The 27,826-nt window shown below is 42.5% G+C and overlaps 1 protein-coding gene across 1 annotated transcript in view; it reads left to right on the top strand.

Moving 5' to 3' along the window:
- LOC132396470 (receptor-type tyrosine-protein phosphatase T-like) overlaps positions 1-27,826 on the top strand; it is a 123,269-nt gene that overhangs the window by 86,434 nt on the left and 9,009 nt on the right. The window contains exon 16 of the mRNA XM_059974012.1: positions 25,427-25,552. Within this exon, the coding sequence (XP_059829995.1) occupies positions 25,427-25,552 (126 nt within the window). The remainder of the gene's footprint in view (positions 1-25,426; positions 25,553-27,826) is intronic.

The following is a 27,826-nucleotide window of genomic DNA, read 5'->3' as shown; positions in this document are numbered from 1 at the left end:
ATGTTACAGCTATATAGGACCCTGGTCAGACCCCACTTGGAGTACTGTGCTCAGTTCTGGTCACCTCACTACAGGAAGGATGTGGAAACTATAGCAATAGTGCAGAGGACGTTTATAAGGATGTTGCCTGGATTGGGGAGCATGCCTTATGAGAATAGGTTGAGTGAACTCGACCTTTTCTCCTGGGAGTGACGGAGGATGAAAGGTGACCTGACAGAAGTGTACAAGATGATGAGAGGCTTTGATTGTGTGGATAGTCAGAGACTTTTTCCCAGGGCTGAAATGGCTGCCACAAGAGGACACAGATTTAAGGTGCTTGGGTGTAGGTACAGAGGAGATGGTAGGGGTAGGTTTTTAAGGCAGAGAGTGGTGAGTGCGTGGAATGGGCTGCCGACAACTGTGATGAAGGCGGATACGATAGGGTCTTTTAAGAGCCTTTTATATAGGTACATGGAGCTTAGTAAAACAGATTGCTATGCGTAACCCTGGGTAATTTCTAAGGTAGGGACATGTTCAGCATAGCATTTTGGGCCAAAGGGCCTGTATTGTGCTGTAGGTTTTCTATGATTCTGAAACTACTCACAAGACTGTAAGAGAGGCCTCACTGGTGCTTTATAAAGTCTCAATATTACATCCTACTCTTGTGTTCTAGTCCTCTCGCAATGAATACTAACATCACATTTACCTTCCTCCCCACAGACTCAACTTGCAAATCAACATTTAGGGAATTCTGCACAAGCACTCCCAAGTCCCTATGTACCTCCGTTTTTTTTTTATTTTTCTCCATTTAGAAAATAATTAACCCTTTCATTTCTTCTATCAAAGTGCATGACCATACATTTCCGAACATTGCTCCATCTTCCACCGCTTTGCTCTTTCTCCTCATCTGTCTAAGTCCTTCTGTGGCCTCTATATTTCATCAAAACTACCTGCCCCTCCACCTACCTTCATATTGTCCGCAAATTTTGCAACAAAGTCAACAATTCCATCATCCAAATCAATGACATACAACAAAAAAAGAATCAGTCCCAGCACAGGCTGTTGTGGAACACCACTAGTCACTGGCAGCCTGCCAGAAAAAGCTCCCTTTATTCCCACTCTTTGCCTCCTGCCAATCAGCCACAGTTTTATCCGTGCTAGAATCTCTCCTGTAGAACCATGGGCTCGTAGCTTGTTAGGCAGTCTCGTGTGGCAAAGGCCTTCTGAAAATCCAATGATACAACTTCAACCAGTTCTCTTTTGTTTATTCTGCCTGTTATTTCTACACAGACTTCCAGCAGATTTGTCAGGGAAGATTTTCCCTTGAGGAAACCATGCTGACTATGGCCTATTTTATCATGAGCATCCGAGTACCCTGAGACCTCATCCTTAATTATTGACTCTACCATCTTCCCAACTACTGAGGTCAAACTAACTGGCCTATAGTTTCCTTTCTTCTGCCTCTCTCTCCTTTCTGGAATAATGAAATGACATTTTCAATTTTCCAGTCTTCCAGAACCATTCCAGAATCTAGTGATTCTTGAAAGACCATTACTAATGCCATCACAATCTCTTCACCCACCTTTTTCAGAACTTTGGGGGTGTACACCATCTGGTCCAGGTGACTTATCTACCCTCAGACCTTTCAGTTTCTATGAACCTTCCCTCTAGTTATGGTAACTTCAAACACTTCATACCATACTGCTAGTGTCTCCCACAGTGCAGACTGATGCAAAATACTTATTCAGCTTGTCTGCTGTTTCTTTGTCCCTCATTATTACCTCTTCAGCATTGTTTTCTAGTGATCCGATATCTATTCTCTCCTCTCCTTTACACTTTATGTATCTGAAGAAACTTTAGGTATCCTCTTAAATATTATTGGCTAGCTTATTTTCATATTCCATTTTTATCTTCTTAGTGACTTTTTTCCATTGCTTTTTAAAAACTTCCACTCCTCTAACCTCCCAATAATTTTTGCTGTATTATATGCCCTCTCTTTAGCATTTATGTTGGCTTTGACTTTGATCATAAGACTTAGGAGCAGAATTAGGCCATTCAGCCCATCAAATCTGCTCCGCCATTCCATCATGACTGATCCTAGATCCCACTCAACCCCATACACTTGCCTTCTCACCATATTCTTTGATACCCTGACCAATCAGGAAATTATGAACTTCTGCCTTAAATATATGCACAAACTTGGCCTCCACCGCAGTCTGTGGCAGAGCATTCCACTGATTCACTACTCTATGGCTAAAAAAATTCTTTCTTACCTCTGCTCTAAGGGTTGCCCTCAATTTTCAGGCTGTGCCCTCTAGTTCTGGATACCCCCACCATGTCTCCACATCCACCCTGTCTCATCATTTCAACATTTGGTAGGTTTCAATGAGATCCCCGAACATTCTTCTAAATTATGGTGAGTACAGGCCCTAAGCTGCCAAACGCTCCTCATATGTTAACCCATTCATTCCCAGAATCATCCTCGTGAACCTCAAATGTATTCTCTCCTGTGATAACACATCCTTTCTGAGATATGAGGCCCAAAACTGTTGACAGTACTTCAGTGTGGCCTGATTAGTGTCTTATAAAGCATTGCATTTGCCTTTTTTACCACAGACTCAACCTGTAAATTAACCTTCTGTAAGTCTTGCATGAGGATGCCTAGGTCCCTCTACTCCTCTGATGTTTGAAACTTCTCCCCATTCAGATAATAGTCCACACTATTTTTCCTTTTGCCAGAATGCATTATCATACATTTCCCAACACTGTATTCCATCTGCTACTTTTTTGCCCATTCTTCTCAATTTGTCTAAGTCTTGCTGCAATTACATTGCTTCCTCAGCACTACCTACCCCTCCACCTATTTTCGTATCATCTTCAAACTTTGCCACAAAGCTATCAGTTCCTTTATGCATCAAGTTGTATCCTGATAATTTTCTCCAGAAATATCCCACATTTTCTGCTAAATGGACTGTGTCTGGCTCCCCAACTCTTCTGTATCTAAAGTACTGGCCGTTGAAAACCTTGATGCATAATATGTTTTCACTAATTCTAATAGTCCTCACTTCTTTCAATTTTTGACTGACTTAAACTCACTCCTGCTTCATTATCTCCAAAGAAAATGAGTAAATAACTGTCTTAAGTAACCATTCTGACACCATTATTTTAGTTAAATTAAAGATCACCTGCACTGGGTGGTACACTGGCACCAAAGCAACAAATTTTCTCCATATCTTCTAACAGTAATCCTATCGCCTTTTGTGTTACGCTGGGTCTCACTACGTTTAGGCTCTGGTGTAGCTCCAGCTACTTGAGGTTGTAGGGTAGTTGATTTTACAATATTCTCATCATATCAAATTAAACCTGTAACACACACGTGTAATTTCTGTTCTTCTTTTCAGATTCAATAATAAATTATTTTAAGTCCATATTTTCTGTTTTCTAGCCCATCCAAGCCAGACTCCCAATTCTCTTAGGACTCAAGTCATCCGTGTTTTTTGTTCTACTCAATTTCATTTCAGGATAGGGGACGTAGGAACCTACATGTTTTCCCTTTTCTTTGTCTTCATGTCAAAACTCCCCAGATTCTCAGACTGATAGAATGGAAAAGTTCCTCCTCAGTCAAATCTGTCGCCATCTACTTGGAACATCTGTTCCAACCTCAAATCTTCCAAATCAGGAATTTCATGCACATCGATTGTCAAGGCTCTGCGATCAGCACCATCACATACATTGATTGATAACGTTCCTGTTTCTCCCCCACCAATTTCAACTGGGTGATGTGGTATCATCCACTTTTATCTGGAGAAATCAATACCACCCTGTATGCTGATGGACTGTCTATAACTTCATATTACCCTGCAAACCTTGGATTAACAAAATGAGGTGGGTTAGTGTATGCTAATCATTGCTTAATCCTAGATTTAAGTCCATGGGACTCATTTTTGAGTCAAAGGAGAATTTACTCTGTTGTTTTTTCTTTCCTAATTGATGGGCCTCCTTCAAGAGCTCTGCCGATTATTGTACCCAATTTTCTGACCCAATCCTATCTTTTCAGGTTTTAACGAGCCTAATCTTCACAACTCCTCCAACCTTCTTATGTTTCTTCTGGTCAGGAGTTGATGATGCCACTGCATTCGTTATTATCATCTGTACACAAAGCAAAACAACTTGCCCTGTTGTTCCCTCGTTTCGGCAATCACTTTTTTAACGTTCAGTTCATCCTTTCCACAATTCCACCAGACTGCAGACTATAGGGTACATGCAATCTCTACTTGATCCCTAAAAGTGCCATGACATCCTGAATTATCTGGGCTGTAGAATGTGCGCCTCAATCTAATTCTATACTCCGAGGTAATCCCCAGTGAGTGCAAACTCCTTTCCAATAAGATTTTTGGAGTGGCTTTGGCCTTGTATGTCTTAATTGGGAAAGTTTCCACACACACGGTGAAAGTACCTACCATGACAAGAATGTATTTGTAACCTCCTGGAGTGGGTGGCAAAGGCCCATAGAAGATAGAACATAGAAATCTACAGCACAGTACAGGCCCTTCGGCCCACAATGTTGTGCCGACTGTGTAACTTAATCTAGAAACTGCCTAGAATTTCCCTAGTGCATAGTCCTCTATTTTTCTAAGCTCCTGTACCTATCCAGGAGTCTGTTAAAAGACCCTATCGTATCTGCCTCCACCGCCATTGCTGGCAGCCCATTCCATGCACTCACCACTCTCTGTGTAAAATACTTACCCCTGACATCTCCTCTGGACCTACTCCCCAGCACCTTAAACCTGTGCCCTCTCGTGTTAGCCGTTTCAGCCCTGGGAAAAAGCCTCTGACTATTCACACGATCAATGCCTCTCATAATCTTATACACCTCTAACAGGTCACCTCTCATCCTCCGTCGCTCCAAGGAGAAAAGGCCAAGTTCGCTCAACCTATTCTCATATGGCATGCTCTCCAATCCAGGCAACATCCTTGTAAATCTCCTCTGCACCCTTTCTATAGTATCTACATCCTTCCTGTAGTGAAGTGGGGTCTGACCAAGGTGCTCTATAGCTGTAACATTACCTCACAGCTTTTAAACTCAATCCCACGGTTGATGAATGCCAACACACCATACACCTTCTTAACCACACTGTCAACCTGCACAGCAGCTTTGAGTGTCCTGTAGACTTGGACCCTTAGATTCTCCACACTGCCAAGAGTCTTACCATTATATTCTATCTTCGGATCTGACCTACCAAAATGAACCACTTCACACTTATCTGGGTTGAACTCCATCTGCCACTTTTCAGCCCAGTTCTGCATCCTATCAATGTCCCGCTGTAACCTCTGACATCTCTCCAGCCTAGCCATCACACCCCCAACTTTTGTGTCATCAGCAAAATTACTAACCTATCCTTCTACCTCATCCAGGTCATTTACAAAAATCATGAAGAGTAAGGGTCCCAGAACAGATCCCAGCAGAACACCTCTGGTCACCGACCTCCATGTAGAATGCAAACCATGTGGGCAAGCCAATTTTGGATCCAAACAGCAAGGTCTCCATGGCTCCCGTGCTTCCTTACTTCCTGAAGGAGCCTTGCTTGAGTAACCTTGTCAAACGCCTTACTGAAATCCACAATCACTACATCCACTGCTCTCCCTTCATCAATGTGTTTTGTTACACCCTCAAAGAATTCAATCAGTCTCATAAGGCATGACCTGGCTTTGACAAAGCCAAGCTGACTATCCCTAATCAGATTATGTCTCTCCAAATGTTCATAAATCCTGCCTCTTAGGATCTTCTCCAACAACTTGTCCACTACTGAAGTAAGACTCACAGGTCTATAATTTCCTGGGTTATCTCTACTTCCTTTCTTGAACAAAGGAACAACATTTGCAATCCTCCAATCCTCCGGAACATCTCCCGTCCCCATTGATGATGTAAAGATCATCGCCAGAGGCTCAGCGATCTCTTCCCTTGCCTCCCACAGTAGCCTGGGGTATATCTCATCTGGTCCCAGTGACTTATCTAACTTAATGCTTTTCAAAATCTCCAGCACATCCTCTTTCTTAATTTCTAAATGCTCAAGCATTTCAGTCCACTGTAAATCATCCCTATAATTGCCAAGGTTGTTTTCACTGGTGAATACTGAAGCAAAGTATTCATTAAGTACCTCTGCTACCTCCTCTGGCTCCATGCACACGTTTCCACTCTCACTCCTGATCAGTCCTATTCTCACACGATTCATCCTCTTGCTCTTCACAAACTTGTAGAATGCTTTGGGGGTTTTCTTTAATCCTGCCCGCCAAGGCCTTCTCATGACCCCTTCTGTCTCTCCTAATTTCATTCTTAAGCTTCTTCCTGGCAACCTTGTTATTTTCTAGAGCTCTAATTGTAGCTAGTTTCTGGAACCTTTCGTAAGCTTTTCTTTTCTTCTTAGCTAAATTTTCTACATCCTTTGTACACCATGGTTCTTTTAACCTACCACCCCTTCCCTGCCTCAATGGAATGTGCCTATGCAGAATACCACGCTGTTCAGTGTTCAGAACCTTGAACATTTGCCACATTTCTGACTTGCATTTCCCTGAAAACATCTGTTCCCAGTTTATGTTCCCAATTTTCTGCCTAATAGCATCATATTTCCCCCTAGCCCAATTAAATGCTTTCCCAAATTGTCTGCTCCTATCCCTCTCCAGCGCTGTGGTGAAAGAGATAGAGTTGTGATCACTGCCTCCAAAATGCTCTCCCAGTGAGAGACCTGCCACCTGACCAGGTTCATTTCCCAATACCGGATCAGATACAGCCTCTCCTCTAGTTGGCTTATCTACATATTGCATCAGGAAGCCCCTTGCTCTAAGGAGATGCCAGTCAATATTAGGAAAATTAAAATCTTCCTTCACAACAAGCCTATTATTTTTGCAACATTCCAGAATCTGTCTCCCTATCTGCTCCTCGATGTCTCTGTTACTATTGGGGATCTATAAAAACACACCCGGTAGAGTTATTAAGGAGTTCCAGCTCCTTGATGCCGTCTTTCAGGAGCTGGAGTTGGCTGCACTTCCCACAGGCGTAGCCATCAGGTTCCATGAATTCCCACATCCGACAGGAAGAGCATCCCACTGTCATATCTGCCATCCTGTCTGCACTGTACCATGGGAACCAAGACCAAATCAGCAACAACGAAAGGAAAGACCTTCCCTTCTTACCTGTCTCTTTGGCCTCAGCCTCCTCTCATTGAAGCCTCGAGTCAAAGCCTCTAAGCTCCCACTCCGACGGTGGCTGCTTTGCTGGACTCCCTCTCTCTTTCTGTGGTGTAAAAAAACAAGAAAAACGTAGAGAAATAACTCACTGTGTCTGGTGGCATTCCACTGCCGCCGTTGCCTAACGTTATTTCCCTGTAAGTTAGTCCAAGGCACTTTTACTGGTCTGGTATGTCGGTGGGCTCCTCTCTTTACATTTCCGTCAGGATTATATTGTGCACAAATCAAGCAATTCTTGACGTAGTGCCCCACGTCCTCCTTCAGTCTACACTGCCAGCACGCCACCTTTATCTTTTCCAGGGTGCTGTCGGCTCCCTGCTGTCCCCATCGATCATGGTACCAGTGGACCATCTGAGCCCTTCCTCTCCCTAGAACCACATACAGTTCTACTCCATTCTTAACATGTACACCCTCGTGTTCTTTGTACATTTCTGACCCTGCTTCTTCTATTAATTTTTAAAATTCTTAATCTTTCTTCTGGTTAAATCCATAACTTTAATCTGTTGTACCTCTGCCTCCCAATCTCCCCATAATGTGGCTGCTATTCTTGCCCATTTAAAGCACCTTGCTTTGCTGACTCGTCAGCTTTCTTGGGATAATTTAGACTAAGCTTTCACCTTTACGACTCTGTATTCCTTCCCCTTTGCTTCTTCAAATATATACCACAACAGAACAGCAGACGGGAGGGGCTTTCCATCAACTGAAACTCACTCTCTGGCTCCCCACAGAGGCAAATGTTCTGTACATACTATCAGAGTGCATGGCTGATCCAGGTGGGTGGTAATCACATGCCACTGCTGACTGTGCACTTATATAACATTTTAGCTTTCCTGTCCATCTTCATCCTCTTCATATACATTGCACCTGCTTCTCTCATCCATCTGTACTGATGAGGAGCCACCTACACAAATGTTAAAATAGGGTTTTTCCTGTGTGTTTTCCCCTTGTTTGAGTCTTTCTTGAGTATTGCTTTCTGATCTTATTACACGTTGTATCAGAGGGATAGGAAGGTAGGCAGAGGGCGAGGCCTGGCTGTACTGGTAAAGAATGGCATCAAATCAGTAGAAAGATGTGACATAGGATCAGAAGAAGTTGAATCCTTGTGGGTCGAGTTAAGAAACTGCAAGGATAAAAGGACATTGATGGCAGTTGTACACAGGCCTCCCAATGGTGGCTGGGATGTGGATCACAGATTACAACAGGAAATGGAAAAGGCGAGTCAAAAGGGCAAAGTTATGGTAGTCATGGGAGATTTTAACATGCAGGTTGATTGGGAAAATCAGGTTGGTAATGGATCTCAAGAGAGTGAGTTTGTTGAATGTCTAAGAGATGGTTTTTTAGAGCAGTTTGTCATTGAGCCTACTGGGAGATCAGATACTCTGGATTGGGTGTTATGTAATGAACCGGAGACGATTAGGGAGCTTAAGGTGAAAGAACCCTTAGGAACCAGTGATCACAATATGATTGAGTTCAACTTCAAATCTGATAGGATGAAAGTTAGGTCCGATATAGCAGTATTTCAGTGGGGTAAGGGAAATTACAGTGGTATGAGAGAGGAGTTGGTCAACGGAAATTGGAAGGAGCTGCTGCCAGGGATGTCAGCGGAGCAGCAATGGTGTGAGTTTCTGGGAAAATGAGGAAGATACAGGACATGTGTTTTCCAAAAATGAAGAAAAACTCAAATGGTAAAGTAGTACAACCGTGGCTGACAAGGGAGGTCAAAGATATTGTAAAAACAAAAGAAAGGGTGTACAACAAAGCAAAACATAGTGAGAAGATAGAGGATTGGGGAGTTTTTAAAACCCTACAGAAAGCAGCTAAAAAATACCATTAGAAGGGAAAAGATGGAATATGAAAGCAAGGTAGGGAATAATATCAAAGTGGATAGTAAAAGTTTTTTCAAGTATGTTAAAAATAAAAGAGAAATGAGAGTGAATATAGGACCACTAGAAAATGAGGCAAGAGAACTAATAACGGGGGACAAGGAGAGTATTTTGCATCAGTCTTCACTGTGGAAGACACTAGCAGTGTGCCAGATGTTGTGTGTGAAAGAAGAGAAGTGGGTGCAGTTACTGTTACAGGAGAGAAGGTGCTCAAAAAGCTGAAAGAATTAGAGGTACATAAGTCACCCAGACCAGAGGAACTGCACCCTAGGGTTCTGAAAGAGGTAACATTAGAGATGATCATTAGAAATGATCTTTAAAAAATTATTGGCGTCTGGCATGGTGCCAGAGGACAGGAAAATTGCAAATGTCACTCCACTCTTTAAGAAAGGAGGAAGGCAGCAGAAAGGAAATTATAGACCAGTTAGCCTGACCTCTGGTTGGGAAGATGTTGGAGTCAATTGTTAAGGTTGAGTTATGGAGTTCTTGGTGACACAGGACAGGATAGAACAAAGTCAGCATGATTTCCTTCCAGGAAAATCCTGCCTGACAAACCTGTTGGAATTCTTTGAGGATATTACAAGTAGGATAGATAAAGAGGATACAATGGATGTTGTATATTTGGACTTTCAAAAGGCCTTTGACAAGGTGCCACATGTGAGACTGCTTACAGGTTAAGAGCCCATGGCATTACAGGAAAGTTACCAACACAGTTAGAGCATTGGCTGACGGGTAGAAGGTAGCAACTAGAAATAAAAGGATCCTTTTTTGGTTGGCCGCATGTGACCAGTGGTGTTCCACAAGCATCAGTGTTGGGACCGCTTCTTTTTATGCTGTATATCAACGATTCAGATGACGGAATAGGTGGATTTTTGACAAATTTGCAGACGATATGAAGATTGGTGGAGGGTCAGGTAGTTTCATTTTTCATTTTCAATCTTTTTTTATTGATTTAAAAGAACAAGGATAAATACAGATCAGAGGAGGTTATCTCAAATACATATTTCAATAATAGTACAAACAAAGAAAGGAATATAGACTGTCAAAACCATATATAGTGTTAAACTAATATAAAGAGAAAAAAGAACCACATCTCCTCTTAATGATTCATAGAGGGAAAAAAAGACTCAAAGTTTCTGTTATTGAGGAAAAAAACCCACTAAACTAACCTGAAACAAGAAAGGGGGCTGGGCAGTCCATTATGAGGATACAGTTTTAAAAAAAGGAAAAATCTTTCTGGTCAAATCTAAAACTTGGCGGAGAAGAGGAAAGAAAATAACTGAAAAAGTAAAAAGAATTAGATCATATGAAAATATTGAATAAAAGGTCACCATATATGCTCAAATTTTTTAAATGTATCAAACGTCCGATTCCTAGTTTTGTCCACCCTTGAACATGACAGACTGGAGGAGAGCCAGGAAAAACCAGCAGGTGGTTCGGGATCCGTCCAGTTCAATAGAATAACTCACCTCGTCAATAAAGTTGAGAAAGCGATCATGTGTCTCCTGCTTCCGTTGGAATAATCCCAAAGATCGCTGTAAATGAATTGGGTTGTAGGTCCAAACCTATGACTTCTGATAACGTTCTAAAAACATCTCTCCAAAAATTATTTAACTTTATGCAGGACCAAAACATATGAGTTAAGGTAGCCACCTTCGTGTTGCATCTATCACATGTGGGATTTATATTAGTGTCACTTACCCCGTGACCGGGTTACTGAACCAGCAGAAATGGAATACACGTTGGAGTCTGGTATTACTGTAACTAATAGTGTTTATTAGTAAACTAAGTAATACAGTACTATAAAATACAAATGTATGAAACAGGTTAGCAATGATATATACAGAAGTGTGGAAATATGAATCAGAACCAAGTTCTTTCAAAGTCTAGGGGTAAATGGATAGTCTTACAATGGTGAAGAGTTCAGTTCAGTTTAGGTCGAGGTAATTGCTGGTGTACCGTTGGGGGGAAAGAGAGAGAGAGAGCGAGACGTGATGCCGTTGCCGTCAAACCTTCGGTTATCTTCCTGTCCTGTTACGGTCACCGAATGTGACCCCGTACGACAGTTCTTCAGTGGTAGACCTGTCACCCAGGCGAGGGTGGACACACAACAAGTCCCCACCAGTCGCACCTTCACACACTGAACCACTGATCGATTCCCCGAATCGATCCTCCAAACCCCCACCTTCACGTGAGTGCACAAAGCTCTCTCAGTGTCCCGTGGTGTGTCTGCTTGTGTCTTTGCAGACCTGCTTTTTATCTCCCCTCTGCAGGGCACCAGCCATCCATCAGGCCAGTCCCCCCCTTGCTGTATCTGCAAGAATCTAACAAGCAGGCAGAGAAAGTGTCCTTGGAGCAAAGGTAAACAATCAGCCAAGCAGGCATAATATTAAATCATGTCTTTCTTTCTTTCATCTGTGCGGGATGCCTCCCCCTCTTCTTCTCTCTCTCTCGCATTAGCAGCATAGTTCACGGGGGGGGTCAGCTCTGGACTCCATCTCAGCTTGGTTTTCTCATCACATTAGAAAAAGTATGCGCTAGTTTATCTTTTGATATACGCGCCCTGTGCACTACCTTGAACTGAATCAAGGAGTGACAGGTGCAGATAGATGAATTGTTAACTAAATGACAAATTTTATTCCATTGATTACCTGAAAGTGACTCTTGAAGTTCCAATTCCCAAGCATGTTTAACCTTATCATTAGACGTCATTCCTAAATTCAATAGCCGTTTATACAGAATGGCTATCAATCCTTTTTGAAATGGTTTAAGCTGAAAGATAACATCTATCATATTTGATAAATGACCAAATGGGTAACAAATCATGTAAAAAAATTCCTGACTTCTAAATATCTAAAAAAATTGTGCATTAGATATATCATATTTGTGGGTCAGGTAGTTTCGCCAGCTGATGGTGTAGTGGCATCAGAACAAAGGCTCCCGAGTTCGAATCCAGCCGGCTCCCTTGCACGCTTTCTATCCGTGCTGGGCTGAGCGTCAAGCTAGCAACTCGGCCTCGTAAAAATAAGAAAGCCTGCTAAAAAAACGCCGTCACAGCGGCTTCCCGATGACTCCGCTCGGAGTTTAGGGCTTTCTTCTTCTTCAGGTAGTGTTGAAGAAACAGGTAGGATGCAGAAGGACTTAGACAGATTAGGAGAGTGGGCAAGAAAGTGGCACTGTTGGAAAATGCATGGTCGTGTACTTTGGGTTTTTTTTGTAATTTATTTTTTATTGAAGTTCATCGTCAAGCAAACATTTCCATAAGATGTATTTCATATATTGTACATATACAGTCGGCCCTCCTTATCCGCGAGTTCCTCATGCGTGAATTCAACTAACCATAAATCAAGAAAACCTGGAAGTTCTCTCTCCAGCAAATGTTTGTCTTAGTATGTATTATATATTTTACCTTTCTATGCATATAAAACACTTAAGAAACGTATGCATTCCAATAATTAAACCACTGTGCTGCTTAGTAAAAATTGTAGCTTTCATCGGGGCAGGGCCTTTCACATGCTCCATTATTCTCACTTTATCCTTTAAAATTGACACTTGTCAACAATCGTTGATTGTTGGAAAAGCCTAACGCTTTTCCAATAACCGATGGCATTTCACCTCTTTCCGATTGCTTTATATTTCCACTTTATTTTCAATCGTGATCACTTTCCGTCGACAGAACAGAAACACTACGGGCAGCGGGTCCTGTGCTGCCCTGGGTCTTAAAGTCCACCAGCACTGAAACAGGTTAAATAAGGGACTTGAGCATCCATATTTTTTGGTATCCGCGGGGGATCCCGGAATCAACCCCTCGCGGATAAGGAGGGCTGACTGTATATCATATAGTCATATATGCCATAAATCTCTACATAATATTTATCTGAGGAATACACTTATAGAAAAGAGAAGGAAGAAAGAACAAGAAAAAGGAGAAAACTATGTACAAGTAGGGAGTGATCTTTTTTAAAACATATTCATTGATTTGTGAGAATAAAATCAGGCCTATGAGGTGTTATGTAGTTAAACCAATTTTCCCAGTATGAATCAAATTGTTCCAGCTTATGATTAACAGATGCTGTTATCTTCTCCCAGTTTGTAAATGTCCATTGTAATTTCCATCCATGCATTTAAGATTGGGCTCTCCTGTGATAACCATTTCCCAGTAAGAGTCTTTTTACCAGCCACCAGCAGTATATTCATTAAATATTTATCTCTTTTCAACCATTCTTGAGGTATATACCCAAAATATATGGTCTTACTTTCTAAGGGTATTTCACATTTAAAGATGTCTTGTGTATCCCACTCCAATAGTCTTTGATAACGGGGCTTTCCCAGAAAATATGATAATGTTTTGCATTTTGATTTCCACAATTTCTCCAGCAAACAGGGAGGTTACTATCATAACGGGATTTCTGAGAGGGTGTAATAAAATATCTTATCAAGTTTTTCCCATCCAAACTCCCTCCATTTCTGTGAACTGGTACACTTCCATTGATACCTCCTTATTGTTTTCCATTCTTCCTCAGATATAATTATCCCTCCTTCCTTCTCCCATTTTGATTTTATGTATGAAGTCGAATGTGTTTTAACATTTGACAAACCCTTATACACACCTGAAATGAATCAACTACCGTTATCTGAATTATATGTCTTTCTAAATAGCTCTGTCAAACATGTACTTGCCTTGGTTACATTTTTAACTGTCCTATTACATATTGGTATTTACAGTTGCGACAATAAAAGTCTTGTTTTTCTAATAAGTGTTTCTCTTTAAGCATTTCAAAATTGAACAGTGTTCCTTCTTTCATTATGTTGCAAAGAACTGTTATTCCTTTAGCTGTTCAGTCCTTAAATCTATCATCCAGTTTATTCGGCGTAAAATCCGAATCATATGCACACCACTTAAGAATTGCAATATCTCCCTCTAGTTTATATTCTTTTATAATAGTTTTCCATATTTTAAGAATCCATTTCATCCATGGGTTATCAATAGTATTTATGTACCTTTGTAGGTTGTTATCAGCCAAAATTGCCTGTATGGGGATGGAAAGTATCTCCTCCTCAATGTTTTTCCATTGAGCGTCATATGATGGGTTGCACCAACATATCACAGCTCTCAACTGTGCTGCAAAATAATAATCTCTAAGAGAAGATGGGCCCCATCCCCCCTTTTCCTTGGCTAATTGCAAAGTTTTGAGATGAACTCTAGGCCTCTTACCTTGCCAAATATATCTTGATAACATTTTGTTCCATTCGTTGAATTGATTTTGATTAATCTCTATTGATAGGGTCTGAAAGAGATGTAACAGTCTTGGCAGTATATTCATTTTAATAGATTCAATCCTTGAACTGAGACTAAAAAAAGGAATTAGGTTCTATCTTGTTACATCTTCCTTAATTTTTTTATGTATAAGCTGATAATTTAAACTCTTCTCCCTCCTGCCATCTGGGAAAAGGCACTGAAGCATTCAGGCTGTCACGACCAGACTATGTAACAGTTCCTTCCCCCAAGCTATCAGACTCCTCAATACCCAGAGTCTGGACTGACACCAACTTACTGCCCTCTACTGTGCCTATTGTCTTCTTTATTATTTATTGTAATGCCTGCCCTGTTTGTGCATTTTATGCAGTCCTGGGTAGGTCTGTAGTCTAGTGTAGTTTTTTTTCTGTGTTTTTTTTAATATGTAGTTCAGTCTAGTTTTTGTACTGTTTCATGTAGCATCATGGTCCTGAAAAACGTTGTCTCATTTTTACTATGTACTGTACCAGCAGTTATGATCGAAATGACAATAAAAGTGACTTGAGGTGGCTTGAGATAATTGCATTCTGATAATTTAGCCAAATCTTTTGGCGTAATGATGCCCAAATATTTGAAAGACTCTGTTTGCCATGTCCAGGGGTATCTACTTTCAATTTCTCTTGGTGAACTATGGTTATATGAAAGTAATTAGGTTTTATCAATGTTGATCTTGTATCCTGATAATTGACCATATTGTTCAAAGGATTGCATTAATTTAAGTAAAGAGTATGTTGGTTGCCCTAGATAGATCAAAATGTCATCCGCATAACAAGCCAATTTATGCTCTGTCCCTTTAATAGTAATTCCCCTGATATCTTCATTTTGTCTGATGTATTGAGCTAACGGTTCCAGATATAATGCGAAAATTAGTGGTGACCATGCACAACCCTGTCTCGTGTCCCTTTCTAGAGTAAGACAGTTTGATAAATATCCATTGATTTTAACCCTAGCAGTAGGGTTGTCACATAGTGTCTGTATAGTTTTAATAATTGTGTCATGGAAACCAAATCTATGTAAAACTCTGTAAAGAAAATTCCAATTAACTGAATCAAATGCCTTTTCAGCGTCCATGCTTATCACTATTGCTTCGATTTTATTTTTTTGTATATGATCCATAACGTGAAGTGTCCTTCATATATTGTCTTGTGTTTGGCATTGTCGTATAAAGCCTGTCTGATCATTATGTATCAGTATGGGTAGAAACTCTTCTAATCGTTTGGCCATGATGGAGGTAAATAATCTATAATCTACATTAAGAATGGATATTGGGCAACTTTGAATGAATGAATGAATTCTATTTTATCCTTGCCTTCTTTCGGTATAGCTGAGATTATCGCTTCCTTCCAGCTGGGTGGCATTTGTGCCTTTTTTAGAGCCCAGTTCAGTGTGGGGAGTAAGACAGGAATTAACTCATTTTTAAATTATTTGTACCACTCTGCCATATACCCATCTGATCCTGGTGACTTGCTTAATTTAAGCCTACTAATTGCAGCTTTTAGTTCAACTTCAGTTATGTCAGCAGTCATCGTTCTATTTTGTTCTTCGCTTAAAGTGGGTAACTCTAGAGAATTCAGGAAGGTGTCAATTTGGGTTATGCTTCCCCCTGGAACTTTGGAATATAGCGTTTCGTAAAACAAAAGCTTCTTGAACTTCACATGGATTATTTTTTATCATTTTTGTTCTTGGATCCTTAATTCTATACTGGCGTGGAAACTGAAAAAAAAGATAGCAGAACATGTATTTTCTGCTACCTTTTTTTTTCAGTTTCCACGCCAGTATTTTCACAGATTTCGATCCACTTTCATAATGTTTCTGTTTCAGAAACATTAAATTTTTCCTGATTTCTTGTGTAGCCAAACTATTAATTTCATTCCTAATTCTTTTAATTTCCCCTAATGTATCCTGTGCCAAATTCAATTTGTGTTTTTTCTCTAGTTCCTTCAGCCTATTTTGTATTTCCTCTAATGTTTTATTCCTTATTTTTTCTTATATGAAGATATCGCTATAATTTTCCCTCCTAAGACCGCCTTCAGAGTATCCCATAAAATGGGAGGTGAAACCTCTCCATTATCATTAAATTCTAAGTAGAGACCAATTCTTTTTTAATTTGTTCCTTAAAGTACAGATCATTGAGTAGACTTGAATTTAGTTTCCAAATAGTATTCTTTGCTTGTAAGTCAAAATCAACAGATAAATATATAGGTGCATGGTCACTTACATCTATTGTCCCAATTCCACAGGTGTTTATTTTGTCTTTGTCTTTTCCAAATGTTATGAAATAGTCTATTCTTGTATATACAGAATGGGGAGCAGAATAACGAGTGTAATCCCTTCTGTCGGGGAAAAGGTCCCTCCATATATCAGTTAAACCAACATCCTCAAAAAGTATATTAACTTCCTTATGTGAAGATTTTGGTTTCATAGGTTTTTCTATTGGAAGAGTCTAAGTTTGGTTGTAATTGTAAACTTAAGTCTCCCCCACATATCAGGAGACCTTCTGTTTCCGTTACCATAATACCAGTAATTTTCTGAAAGAAACCAATATCACTTCCCGGGGGTGCATATATATTCAATAGAGTAACTGAATTTCTGTCTATATTCCCCCTTACCAGAATTTATCTGCCCTCTTTATCTCCTATTTCGAATACCTTTTCAAAATTTAGCTTACTTGAGATAAGAATAGCAACTCCTCTCCTATGTCCTGATTTATATGAGGAGAAAAACAGATTAGTGAAGCTCATTCTCTTTAGTTTTTTATGCTCATTATCACTTAAATGAGTTTCCTGTAAATATACTACATGGGCTCGTTCTTTTCTCATTTTGGATAAAATTCTATTACGTTTGATTGGATTTAATAGCCCATTGACATTAAAAGAAATTAATTTTACCTTGTCCTTAGCCATCTGTATTTATCTGTCAATGTACCATTGAAATTAGAACAAAACTTAATCGATCTACTCCCTGAACAAATAAGAACCAAGAAACGCAAATAATAACACAAATGGCAACAAAGGTGTGATTCCAAGGCTGAGGTCTCTCGTAGACGACCCTGCGTTGAGCTAAAGGAAATGTCTAGCTGTGGGGGATAACCCCTCCTACTTGTGAGTTGAGGGCCCCCATTGCAGTATTCATAAAAGTCAGTGAACAAATCCATTACACAGAAAGGATTTCCCTGTATACTCCTCCTATATATACATACATATATATTCATTTTGGTGGGGAAAAGGAGTAAGTGAGTGACTAAAGAATAACAACTGAGTAATATAAAATCCACATAATAAGTATTTCTCGAGATAGGTATATCACCGTGTACTTTTGCTTCCGTTTAGCTTCTCAACATTTTTAAAGTTAGCCAAACCTTGTGGCTCTTCTGAAGGGGGTGAGGACTGTCTTTGGGAAACTCCCGATCTCTTCCTGATATATTTCTCTCGGCCTCCTCCCGTCTCCTGCAATTCTCGATTCTCACACTATTTCCTAAGCGGAGCGGGATAATTCCTCAGCCAGGCTTTCCCTCGGTTTGGTCACGCTGATGGGCAACCCTCTGGCCTTCATGTCTGTAGTCGCCTCTTCCACTGTCTGGTACAACCGTGTCCCGTCGTCATAAAATACTAGAAGTTTAGCAGGGTACGGAGTTTGAAATCTAATCTTTTTTTGCTTTAGTACTTGCTTTGCTTCAGAGTATTCTTTACGTTTCTGCAGGACCGTGGGGGTGGGGAGCAATCTTAGTTGAAATATATTACTTTATCGACTAAAAACACCCTCTTCTTATCTCTTCTTAAAACAGCCTTCAGAGTATCCCATAAAATGGGAGGTGAAACCTCTCCATAATCATTGAATTCTAAGTAAAGACCAATTTCTGTTTTAATTTGTTCCTTAAAGTAGGTGTCATTTAATTTCCAAATAGTATCCTTTGGTTGTAGGTCAAAATCAACAGATAAATATATAGGTGCATGGTCACTTACATCTATTGTCCCAATTCCACATGTGTTTATTTTGTCTTTATCTTTTCCAAATGTTATGAAATAGTCTATTGTTGTATATACAGAATGGGGGGCAGAATAATGAGTGTCATCCCTTCTGTCAGGAAAAAGGTGCCTCCATATATCAATTAAACCAACATCCTCAGAAAGTGTATTAACTTTCTTATGTAAGGATTTTGTTTCATAGGTTTTTCTATTGGAAGAGTCTAACTTTTGTTGTAATTGTAAATTTAAGTCTCCCCCACATATCAGGAGACCTTCTGTTTCCGTTATCATAATATTGGTGATTTTCTGAAAGAAACTAATATCACTTACCGGGGGTGCGTATATATTCAATAGAGTAACTGAATTTCCGTATATATTCCCCTTTACCAGAATATATCTGCCCTCATCTCCCATTTCGAATACTTTTTTCAAAATTTAGCTTGCTTGAGATAAGAATAGCAACTCCTCTCCTATGTCCCGATTTATATGAGGAGAAAAACGGATTAGTGAAGCCTATTCTCTTTAGTTTTCCATGCTCAGTATCACTTAAGTGAGTTTCCTGTAAATATACTACATGGGCTTGTTCTTTTTTCATTTTGGATAGAATTCCACTACATTTGATTGGATTTAACAGCCCATTAACATAAAAATAAATTAATTTTACTTTGTCATATAACCATATAACAATTACAGAATGGAAACAAGCCATCTCAGCCCTTCTAGTATGTGCCGAACGCTTACTCTCACCTAGTCCCACCTACCTGCACTCAGCCCATAACCCTCCATTCCTTTCTGTCCATATACCTATCCAAGCCATTGTCCTTAGCCATGTGTATTTATCTGTCAATATATTATTGAAATTAACAGAATAAAACTTATCGATCTACTCCCTGAACAAATAAGAACCAAGAAATGCAAATAATAAAAAAAAGGCAACGCAGGTGTGATGCCAAGGCTGAGATCTCTAGTAGATGACCCTGGGTTGAGCTAAAGGAAACGTCTAGCTGTAGGGGATAGCCCCTCCTACCTGTGAGTTGGGGGCCCCCATAACAGTACCCATAAATCTAAGTGAACAAATCTATATCCATTACACAGAAAACATTTCCCTGTGTATTCCTCCCATATATATATTCTCATTTAGGTGGGGAAAAAGAAGTGAATGAATGAATAAAAAAGAATAATTGAGTGATATAAAATCCACATTATAATAAGTATTTCTTCAGATAGGTATAGCACCATCTATTTTTGCTTCTGTTTAACTTATCAACACTTTTAAAGTTAGCCAAACTTTATGGCCCTTCTGGAGGGGGTGAAGGCTGTCTTTGGAAAACTCACAGTCTCTTCCTGATCTACTTCTCTCGCCCTCCTCCCATCCCCTGCTTTCTCGATTCTCTCACTATTTCCCAAGCAGAGCGGGACAACTGCTCAGCCAGGCTTTCCCTTGGTTTGATCACACTGACTGGCAATCCTCTGCCCTTCATGTCTGTAGTCATTTCTTCCACTGTCTGATACAGTTGGATTCCATTTTCATAATACTCGCAGTTTAGCAGGGTACAGAGTTTGGAATCTAATCTTACCTTGCTTTAATGTTTGCGTTACTTCAGAGTATTCTTTACGTTTCTGCAGGACCGCCAGGGGTGGGGGGTAATCTTGATTGAAATATGTTGATTTCCTGTCCAAAAACACCCTCTTCTTTCCCCAGGACCTTTGTGGAATCTCTGCCTTGGTATTGTATCGAAGGAATCTAATTACTATTGAGCGTGGCTTATCTTCTCTGTGTCCAGTAGGCCGTGGGGTGAGCGGGCGATGTGTCCTCTCAGTTTCAAGCTCCATAGTCAAAGGAATCTCTAGCGCATCCCACAGCAATTTTTCTACAAACTCCATCATAGACAAACCCTCTGCTCCTTCGGGAACATTGTAATCCTGATATCTTTCCACTGTGATCTTCCCTCCTGGTCAAGCAGTTTACTTTTCTATTGATTTAATATTTTTATTGTCCTACTTAGTACCTGTTCCACATTTTGCATGCGATCTTCCACCTTCTCAATTCGTGTCTCTGCCACTGCTATTTTTTGACTGACATTGGCGAGCTCTGACTTGATATCATTTAGTTGCTGTTTTATATCTTTCTGGAATTCCCGTATCTCTTCCAGAATTTTGATCATATTTGCCGCTTCGTCTGAACAAGGCCCATCGTCAGCCTCGCTACCACGCGTTTGGGTAGGAGAGCCGCTTGCTGCACCCCTCTCATCCATAGTCTCCGCAGTGATGCTTTTTTATTGCCACTCTTTTTCCCATTCTTGCCCCCCTTATCAATTCAGATATTTTCGAAAGATCTTATAGTTGATGAATTAACAGGGCAAAATGTGCGTTTTTCCGGAGGAGCTATTGACTTGAGCTGCCATTCTGGATGATTACGTCACTGGAACCCTCCAATGCCATTCATTTCAAGAGGTCTGGAATACAAGAGCAAGGATGTGAAGCTAAGGCTCTGGTGAGGCCTCACCTTGAGGATTGTGAACAGTTTTGGGCTCCTCGTCTAAGAAAAGATGTGCTGGCATTGGAGAAGGTTCAGAGGACGTTCACAAGGATGATTCTGGGAATGGAAGGGTTGTCATATGAGGTTATCATCTCTGGTCACCTCATTATAGGAAGGATGTGGAAGCTATGGAGAGGGTGCAGAGCAGATTTACCAGGATGTTGCCTGGTTTGGAGAACAAGTCATATGAAGAAAGGTTAGCAGAGCTGGGACTTTTCTCTTTGGAGCATAGAAGAATGAGAGGGGACTTGATAGAGGTCTACAAGATTATGAGAGGCATCGATAGGGTGGATAGTCAGTACCTGTTTCCCAGGGCACCAATAGCAAACGCCAGAGGGCATATGTACAAAATTAAAGGAGGGAAGTTTAGGGGAGACATCAGGGATGTTTTTTACACAGAGGGTTGTGAGTGCCTGGAATGACTTGCCATGGATGGTGGTGGAGGCTAAAACATTAGGGGTATTTAAGAGCCTCTTGGACAGGCACATGGATGAAAGAAAAATGGAGGGTTATGGGGTAGTGTGGGTTTAGTACTTTTTTTAAATGAGTATATGGGTCAGCACAACATGGAGGGCTGAAGGGCCTGTACTGTGCTGTAGTGTTCTATGGTTCTATGAAATGTTGATGATTACATTGATGATTTGGAAGAGGGGACTGAGTGTAGCGTAGCAGAACTGAAACTGAATGGAAAAGCAAATTATACAGAGGATGTGGAGAGTCTGCAGAGGGATATAGATAGGTTAAGTGAGTGGGCCAAGGTCTGGCAGAAGGAATACAACCTTGTTAAATGTGAGATCACCCACTACAAAAGGAATAATAGATTATTGTTATTATTATTTAAATGGTGAAAGATTGGAGCATGCTGTTGTTCGTAGGGACTTGGGAGTGCTTGTGCATGAATCGCAAAAGGTTGGCTTGCAGGTACAACAGGGGGCAAAGTACTGACATGGATTGAAAATTGGCTGGCTGACAGGAAATAAAGAGTAGTGATTAACGGGTCCCTTTTGGAATGGCAGGCTGTGACCAGTGGGGTACCGCAAGTTTCGGTGCTGGGACCGCAGCTGTTTACAATATACATTAATGATTTAGATGAAGGGATTAAAAGTAACATTAGCAAATTTGCTGATGTCACAAAGCTGGGTGGCAGTGTGAAATGTCAGGAGGATGTTATGAGAATGCAGGATGACTTGGACAGGCTAGGTGAGTGGGCAAATGTATGGCAGATGCAGTTTAATGTGGATAAATGTGAGGTTATCCACTTCGGTGGCAAGAACAGGAAGGCAGATTACTATCTAAATGGAGTCAAGTTAGGAAAAGAGGAAGTAAAATGAGATCTAGGTGTTCCTGTACATCAGTCAATGAAAGCAAGCATGCAGGTACAGCAGGCAGTGAAGAAAGCTAATGGCATGCTAGCCTCTATAACAGAAGAATTGAGTATAGGAGTAAAGAGGTCCTTCTGCAGTTGTACAGGGCCCTGGTGAGACTCCACCTGGAGTAGTGTGTGCAGTTTTGGTCTCCAAATTTGAGGAAGGACGTTGTTCCTATTGAGGGAGTGCAATGTAGGTTCACGAGGTTAATTCCCGGAATGACGGGACTGTCATATGTTGAAAGATTGGAGCGACTGGGCTTGTATACACTGGAATTTAGAAGGATGAGAGGGGATCTGATTGAAACATATAAGATTATTAAGGGATTGGACACGCCGGAGGCAGGAAGCATGTTCCCACTGATGGGTGGGTCCAGAACTAGAGGCCACAGTTTAAGAATAAGGGGTAGGCCATTTAGAACAGAGATGCGGAAAAACTTTTTCACCCAGAGAGTGGTGGATATGTGGAATGCTCTGCCCCAGAAGGCAGTGGAGGCCAAGTCTCTGGATGCTTTCAAGAGAGAGTTAGATAGAGCTCTTATAGATAGCGGGGTCGAGGGATATGGGGAGAGGGCAGGAACAGGGTACTGATTGTGGATGATCAGCCATGATCACAGTGCATGGCGGTGCTGGCTAGAAGGGCCGAATGGCCTACTCCTGCACCTACTGTCTATTGTTATTAAGGAGGCAAACAGAATGTTGGCTTTCATTGCTAGAGGGATTGAATTCAAGAGCAGGGAGGTCAGGCCGCACCTGGAGTACCGTGAGCAGTTCTGGTCTCCAAACTTGAGGAAGGGTATACTGGTTTTGGAGGCAGTGCAGAGGAGGTTCACCAGGTTGATTCCAGGGATGAAGGGGTTAACCTATGAGGAGTGATTGAGTCGCCTGGGACTATACTCTCTGGAGTTCAGACAAATGAGAGGGGATATTATAGAAACATACAAAATTTTGAAAGGGATAGATAAGATAGAAGTAGGAAAGTTGTTTCCATTGGTAGGTGAGACTCCTCAAGATTCAGGGGAGAAGATTTAGGACGGAGATGAGGTGAAACTGTCTCTCCCAGAGAGTGGTGAATCTGTGGAATTCTCTGCCCAGGGAAGCAGTTGAGGCTTCCTCACTAAATACATTTAAGATACAGTTAGATAGGTTTTTACATAGTAGGGGAATTAAGGGTTATGGGGAGAAGGCAGGTAGATGGAGCTGAGTTTACAGACTCCAATAAGCCAATATTGGCTGTAAGCCAATAAGCCATGACCTTAATGAATGGTGGGGCAGGCTCGATGGGCCGGATGGCCTACTCCTGCTCCTATTTCTTATGTTCTTATGTAATGTTTGGTGGCTCTGAGTCTGTACTCGCTGGAATTTAGAAGGGGGAGAGCTCAGTGAAATCTTTCAAATGTTTAAAGGCCGAGACAGAGTAGATGTGAAAAGTACGTTCCCAGTGGGGGAATCTAAGACAAAAGGGCTTCGCTTCAGGATAGAGCATTTAAAGCATAGTTGCTAAAAAGTTTCTTGAGCCAGAGGCTGGTGAACTTACGGAAAATATTACCATAGGCAGCTGTGGAGACCAGATTGTTAGGTATTTAGGGCAGAGTTTGATAGGTTCTTGATTGGACGTGGCAAAGGTTATGGGGAGAAAGCTGGGGAGTGGGGCTGAGTAGGGGAGAAAAGGGATCAGCCATGATTGAATGACAGAGCTTGTGTAACAGGCCAAATGGCCTACTTCTGCCCCTATGTCTGGAGGTCTTAAATGCACCTGAAGGTTCTCCTTTCCTCTGGTAATATTTACATAGCTCATCTATGAAGTCCCCACTGTTGTTACCCATAATCGTCAGAATCACATTTCCTAAGTCATTAGTTCCCCAGCGTGTCGCTGTGTTTCTAGCAAAGCAGGTGTATGTGTGGATGCAGATGCGTTATATTTGTTCAGCACCACCTAGTCCGTTTATTGCTTTCTGGTAACTAATTGCTTAGAACAGTTCCCTCGGATGACCCCCAGGCATATATATATGACACCATATCCTTCAGCTGCTGTACCCAGAGCAGTGTCGTGTCTGTTATTCTCTGGTTTTGATTTCCTGCCCCGGCACCTCCCTCTCCGAAAGATGCTGTCAGTAGCACAGGCTCTTTTCGATTGAACGTCGGCGAACGGTCCTCATTCAAAAACTCCCCATCATCGCCATATCGGGTACCTTATTTGCTAAGTCATGTCAATTTGCATCCTCGTATTCATCATCCTCATCTCCTTCAGATCCAAAAGTACATATTATTCCTCTCTGTAGCTTTTGATGAAAGCTGGGCAGTAGATGTGGTTTACACGTGATTCAGTAAAGTCTTTGACAAGGGCCCACGAGTTCCAGGGCAAGTTGGCAAAATGGATCCAAGGTTGGGTTGACAATAGGAGACGGGGTGATGGCAGAAGGTTAGCTGTCTGTGACTAGTGGTGTCTCACGGTGCTAGGAACTCTACTGTTCGATGTGCGAGTAGGAGGCATGATGAGCATCTGTCAGGATGGAAGGTGGCACGCATGAGCTGTCTGACAAAGAACAGGTGGAGTATAATCCAGAGACATGGGAGCTGATGCACTTTCAGAGCACGAATGAGGCCAGCACATACATCGTGAATGGAACAGAGAAGAAGTCCAAAGATCCTTGCGGCACAGGTGGTTAATGTGGTTCGGAAGGCATCTCAAGTTTATTGCCTTGCAGCTGTCTCCATGTATACCACCAAACAGAACAAAGTTTCTCTGGACAAAATGATGTCAGCCCTCATTAGTTGAGATGTTGAATACAGGGGCAGGGAGGATGTGCTGCAAATTTATAATCCACGGTCAGACCTCAGCTGGAGAATCTGGTCACCAGACCGGAGGAACTGGACAGAGTGGAGAGCACGGAGGTTCACCAGCACATCACTGAGGACTTAGTTATCTGGAGAGGCTGGATCTGCTCTCCCAGGAGAGGAGTGGTCAAGATAGGTCTATAGTTGTGTGAGTATGGACAGGGTAGACTGCAGGATCGTTGCCCTTGATCAGAGGTACATTGAATCATTGACACAGAGGGTGGTTGCAATCTCCCACAGGTCCAACTCCACCATCACTCCACTCACTTTCCATGATCGCCTCATTGATGATCTCTGGACATCTCTCCTTTTCAGACCTACGTGCTATTCTGGCCTGAGGAAGGGACTGCAGACTATGGCCCATTCCAGGTGGAGCTGCAGTCAGTCACCGTCTGCACAGACGTAACTGAGAGACTCCTCATCCTCCGCAAGTTCGGCCAGGTTAGTACAGCATGAGAGCAGAAGGGAGGGGAGGGGAGAGGAGAGGATGCACTAGGTGGGGCATGGTGGAGAGGAACTGTGTACCTGGTGTGGACAACAATTTTCACTGTGTGGAAGAGAGTTTGGTGTGGGGATGGAGGGGGGTTATGGTATGCCGGTGAACTTGGGTGGACTGGGGTGGGTGGGAGGGAGGTATGTGTGTTGGATTGGGATTAGGGTGGGTGAGAGGGAGGTGTGTGTGTTGGATTGGGATTAGGGTGGGTGAGAGTGAGGTGTGTGTGTTGGATTGGGATTAGGGTGGGTGGGAGTGAGGTGTGTGTGTTGGATTGGGATTAGGGTGGGTGGGAGTGAGGTGTGTGTGTTGGATTGGGATTAGGGTGGGTGAGAGGGAGTTGTGTGTGTTGGATTGGGATTAGGGTGGGTGGGAGTGAGGTGTGTGTTGGATTGGGATTAGGGTGGGAGGGAGGTGTGTGTGTTGGATTGGGATTAGGGTGGGTGGGAGTGAGGTGTGTGTGTTGGATTGGGATTAGGGTGGGTGGGAGTGAGGTGTGTGTTGGATTGGGATTAGGGTGGGTGAGAGGGAGGTGAGTGTGTTGGATTGGGATTAGGGTGGGTGGGAGTAAGGTGAGAGTTGGATTGGGATTAGGGTGGGTGGGAGTGAGGTGTGTGTGTTGGATTGGGATTAGGGTGAGAGGGAGGTGTGTGTGTGTTGGATTGGGATTAGGGTGGGTGGGAGGGAAGTGTGTTGGATTGGGATTAGGGTGGGTGGGAGTGAGGAGTGTGTGTTGGATTGGGATTAGGGTGGGTGGGAGAGAGGTGTGTATGTTGGATTGGGATTACGGTGGGTGAGAGGGTGTGGGATTGGGATTAGGGTGGGTGAGAGGGAGGTGTGTGTGTTGGAATGGGATTACGGTGGGTGAGAGGGAGGTGTGGGATTGGGATTAGGGTGGGTGAGAGGGAGGTGTGTGTTGGATTGGGATTAGGGTAGGGGGAGTGAGGTGTGTGTGTTGGATTGGGATTAGGGTAGGGGGAGTGAGGTGTGTGTTGGATTGGGATTAGGGTGGGTGCGAGTGAGGTGTGTGTTGGATTGGGATTAGGGTGGGTGGGAGGGAGGTGTGTGTGTTGGATTGGGATTAGGGTGGGTGGGAGTGAGGTGTGTGTATTGGATTGGGATTAGGGTGTGTGGGAGGGAGGTGTGTGTGTTGGAATGGGATTAGGGTGGGTGAGAGGGAGGTGTGTGTGTTGGATTAGGATTAGGGTAGGGGGAGAGAGGTGTGTGTTTTGGATTGGGATTAGGGTGGGTGGGAGTGAGGTGTGTGCGTTGGAATGGGATTAGGGTGGGTGGGAGGGAGGTGTGTGTGTTGGATTGGGTTTAGGGTTGGTGGGAGGGAGGTGTGTGTGTTGGATTGGGATTAGGGTGGGAGGGAGGTGTGTGTGTTGGATTGGGTTTAGGGTGGATGAGAGGGAGTTGTGTGTGTTGGATTGGGATTAGGGTGGTGGGAGGGAGTTGTGTATGTTGGATTGGGATTAGGGTGGGTGAGAGGGAGGTGTGTGTGTTGGATTGGGATTAGGGTGGGTGAGAGGGAGGTGTGTGTGTTGGATTGGGTTTAGGGTGGGTGGGAGTGAGGTGTGTGTGTTGGGTTGGGTTTAGGGTAGGGGGAGTGAGGTATGTGTGTGTTGGATTGGGATTAGGGTGGGTGGGAGGGAGGTGTGTGTGTTGGACTGGGATTAGGGTGGGTGAGAGGGAGGTGTGTGTGTTGGATTGGGATTAGGGTGGGTGGGAGTGAGGTGTGTGTGTTGGATTGGGATTAGGGTGGGTGGGAGGGAGGTGTGTGTGTTGGAATGGGATTAGGGTGGGTGAGAGGGACGTGTGTGTGTTGGATTGTGATTAGGGTGGGTGGGAGTAAGGTGTGTGTTGGATTGGGATTAGGGTGGGTGGGAGTGAGGTGTGTGTTGGATTGGGATTAGGGTGGGTGAGAGTGAGGTGTGTGTGTTGGATTGGGATTAGGGTGGGTGGGAGTGAGGTGTGTGTTGGATTGGGATTAGGGTGGGTGGGAGTGAGGTGTGTGTGTTGGTTTGGGATTTGTGTGGGTGGGTGTGAGGTGTGTGTGTTGGATTGGGATTTGTGTGGGTGAGAGGGAGGTGTGTGTGTTGGATTGGGATTAGGGTGGGTGGGAGTGAGGTGTGTGTGTTGGATTGGGATTAGGGTGGGTGAGAGGGAGTTGTGTATGTTGGATTGGGATTAGGGTGGGTGGGAGTGAGGTGTGTGTGTTG

This window comes from Hypanus sabinus, chromosome 7, assembly GCF_030144855.1.
Source record: "Hypanus sabinus isolate sHypSab1 chromosome 7, sHypSab1.hap1, whole genome shotgun sequence".
NCBI lineage: Eukaryota > Metazoa > Chordata > Chondrichthyes > Myliobatiformes > Dasyatidae > Hypanus > Hypanus sabinus.
This window is presented reverse-complemented; position numbering and strand designations above follow the sequence as displayed.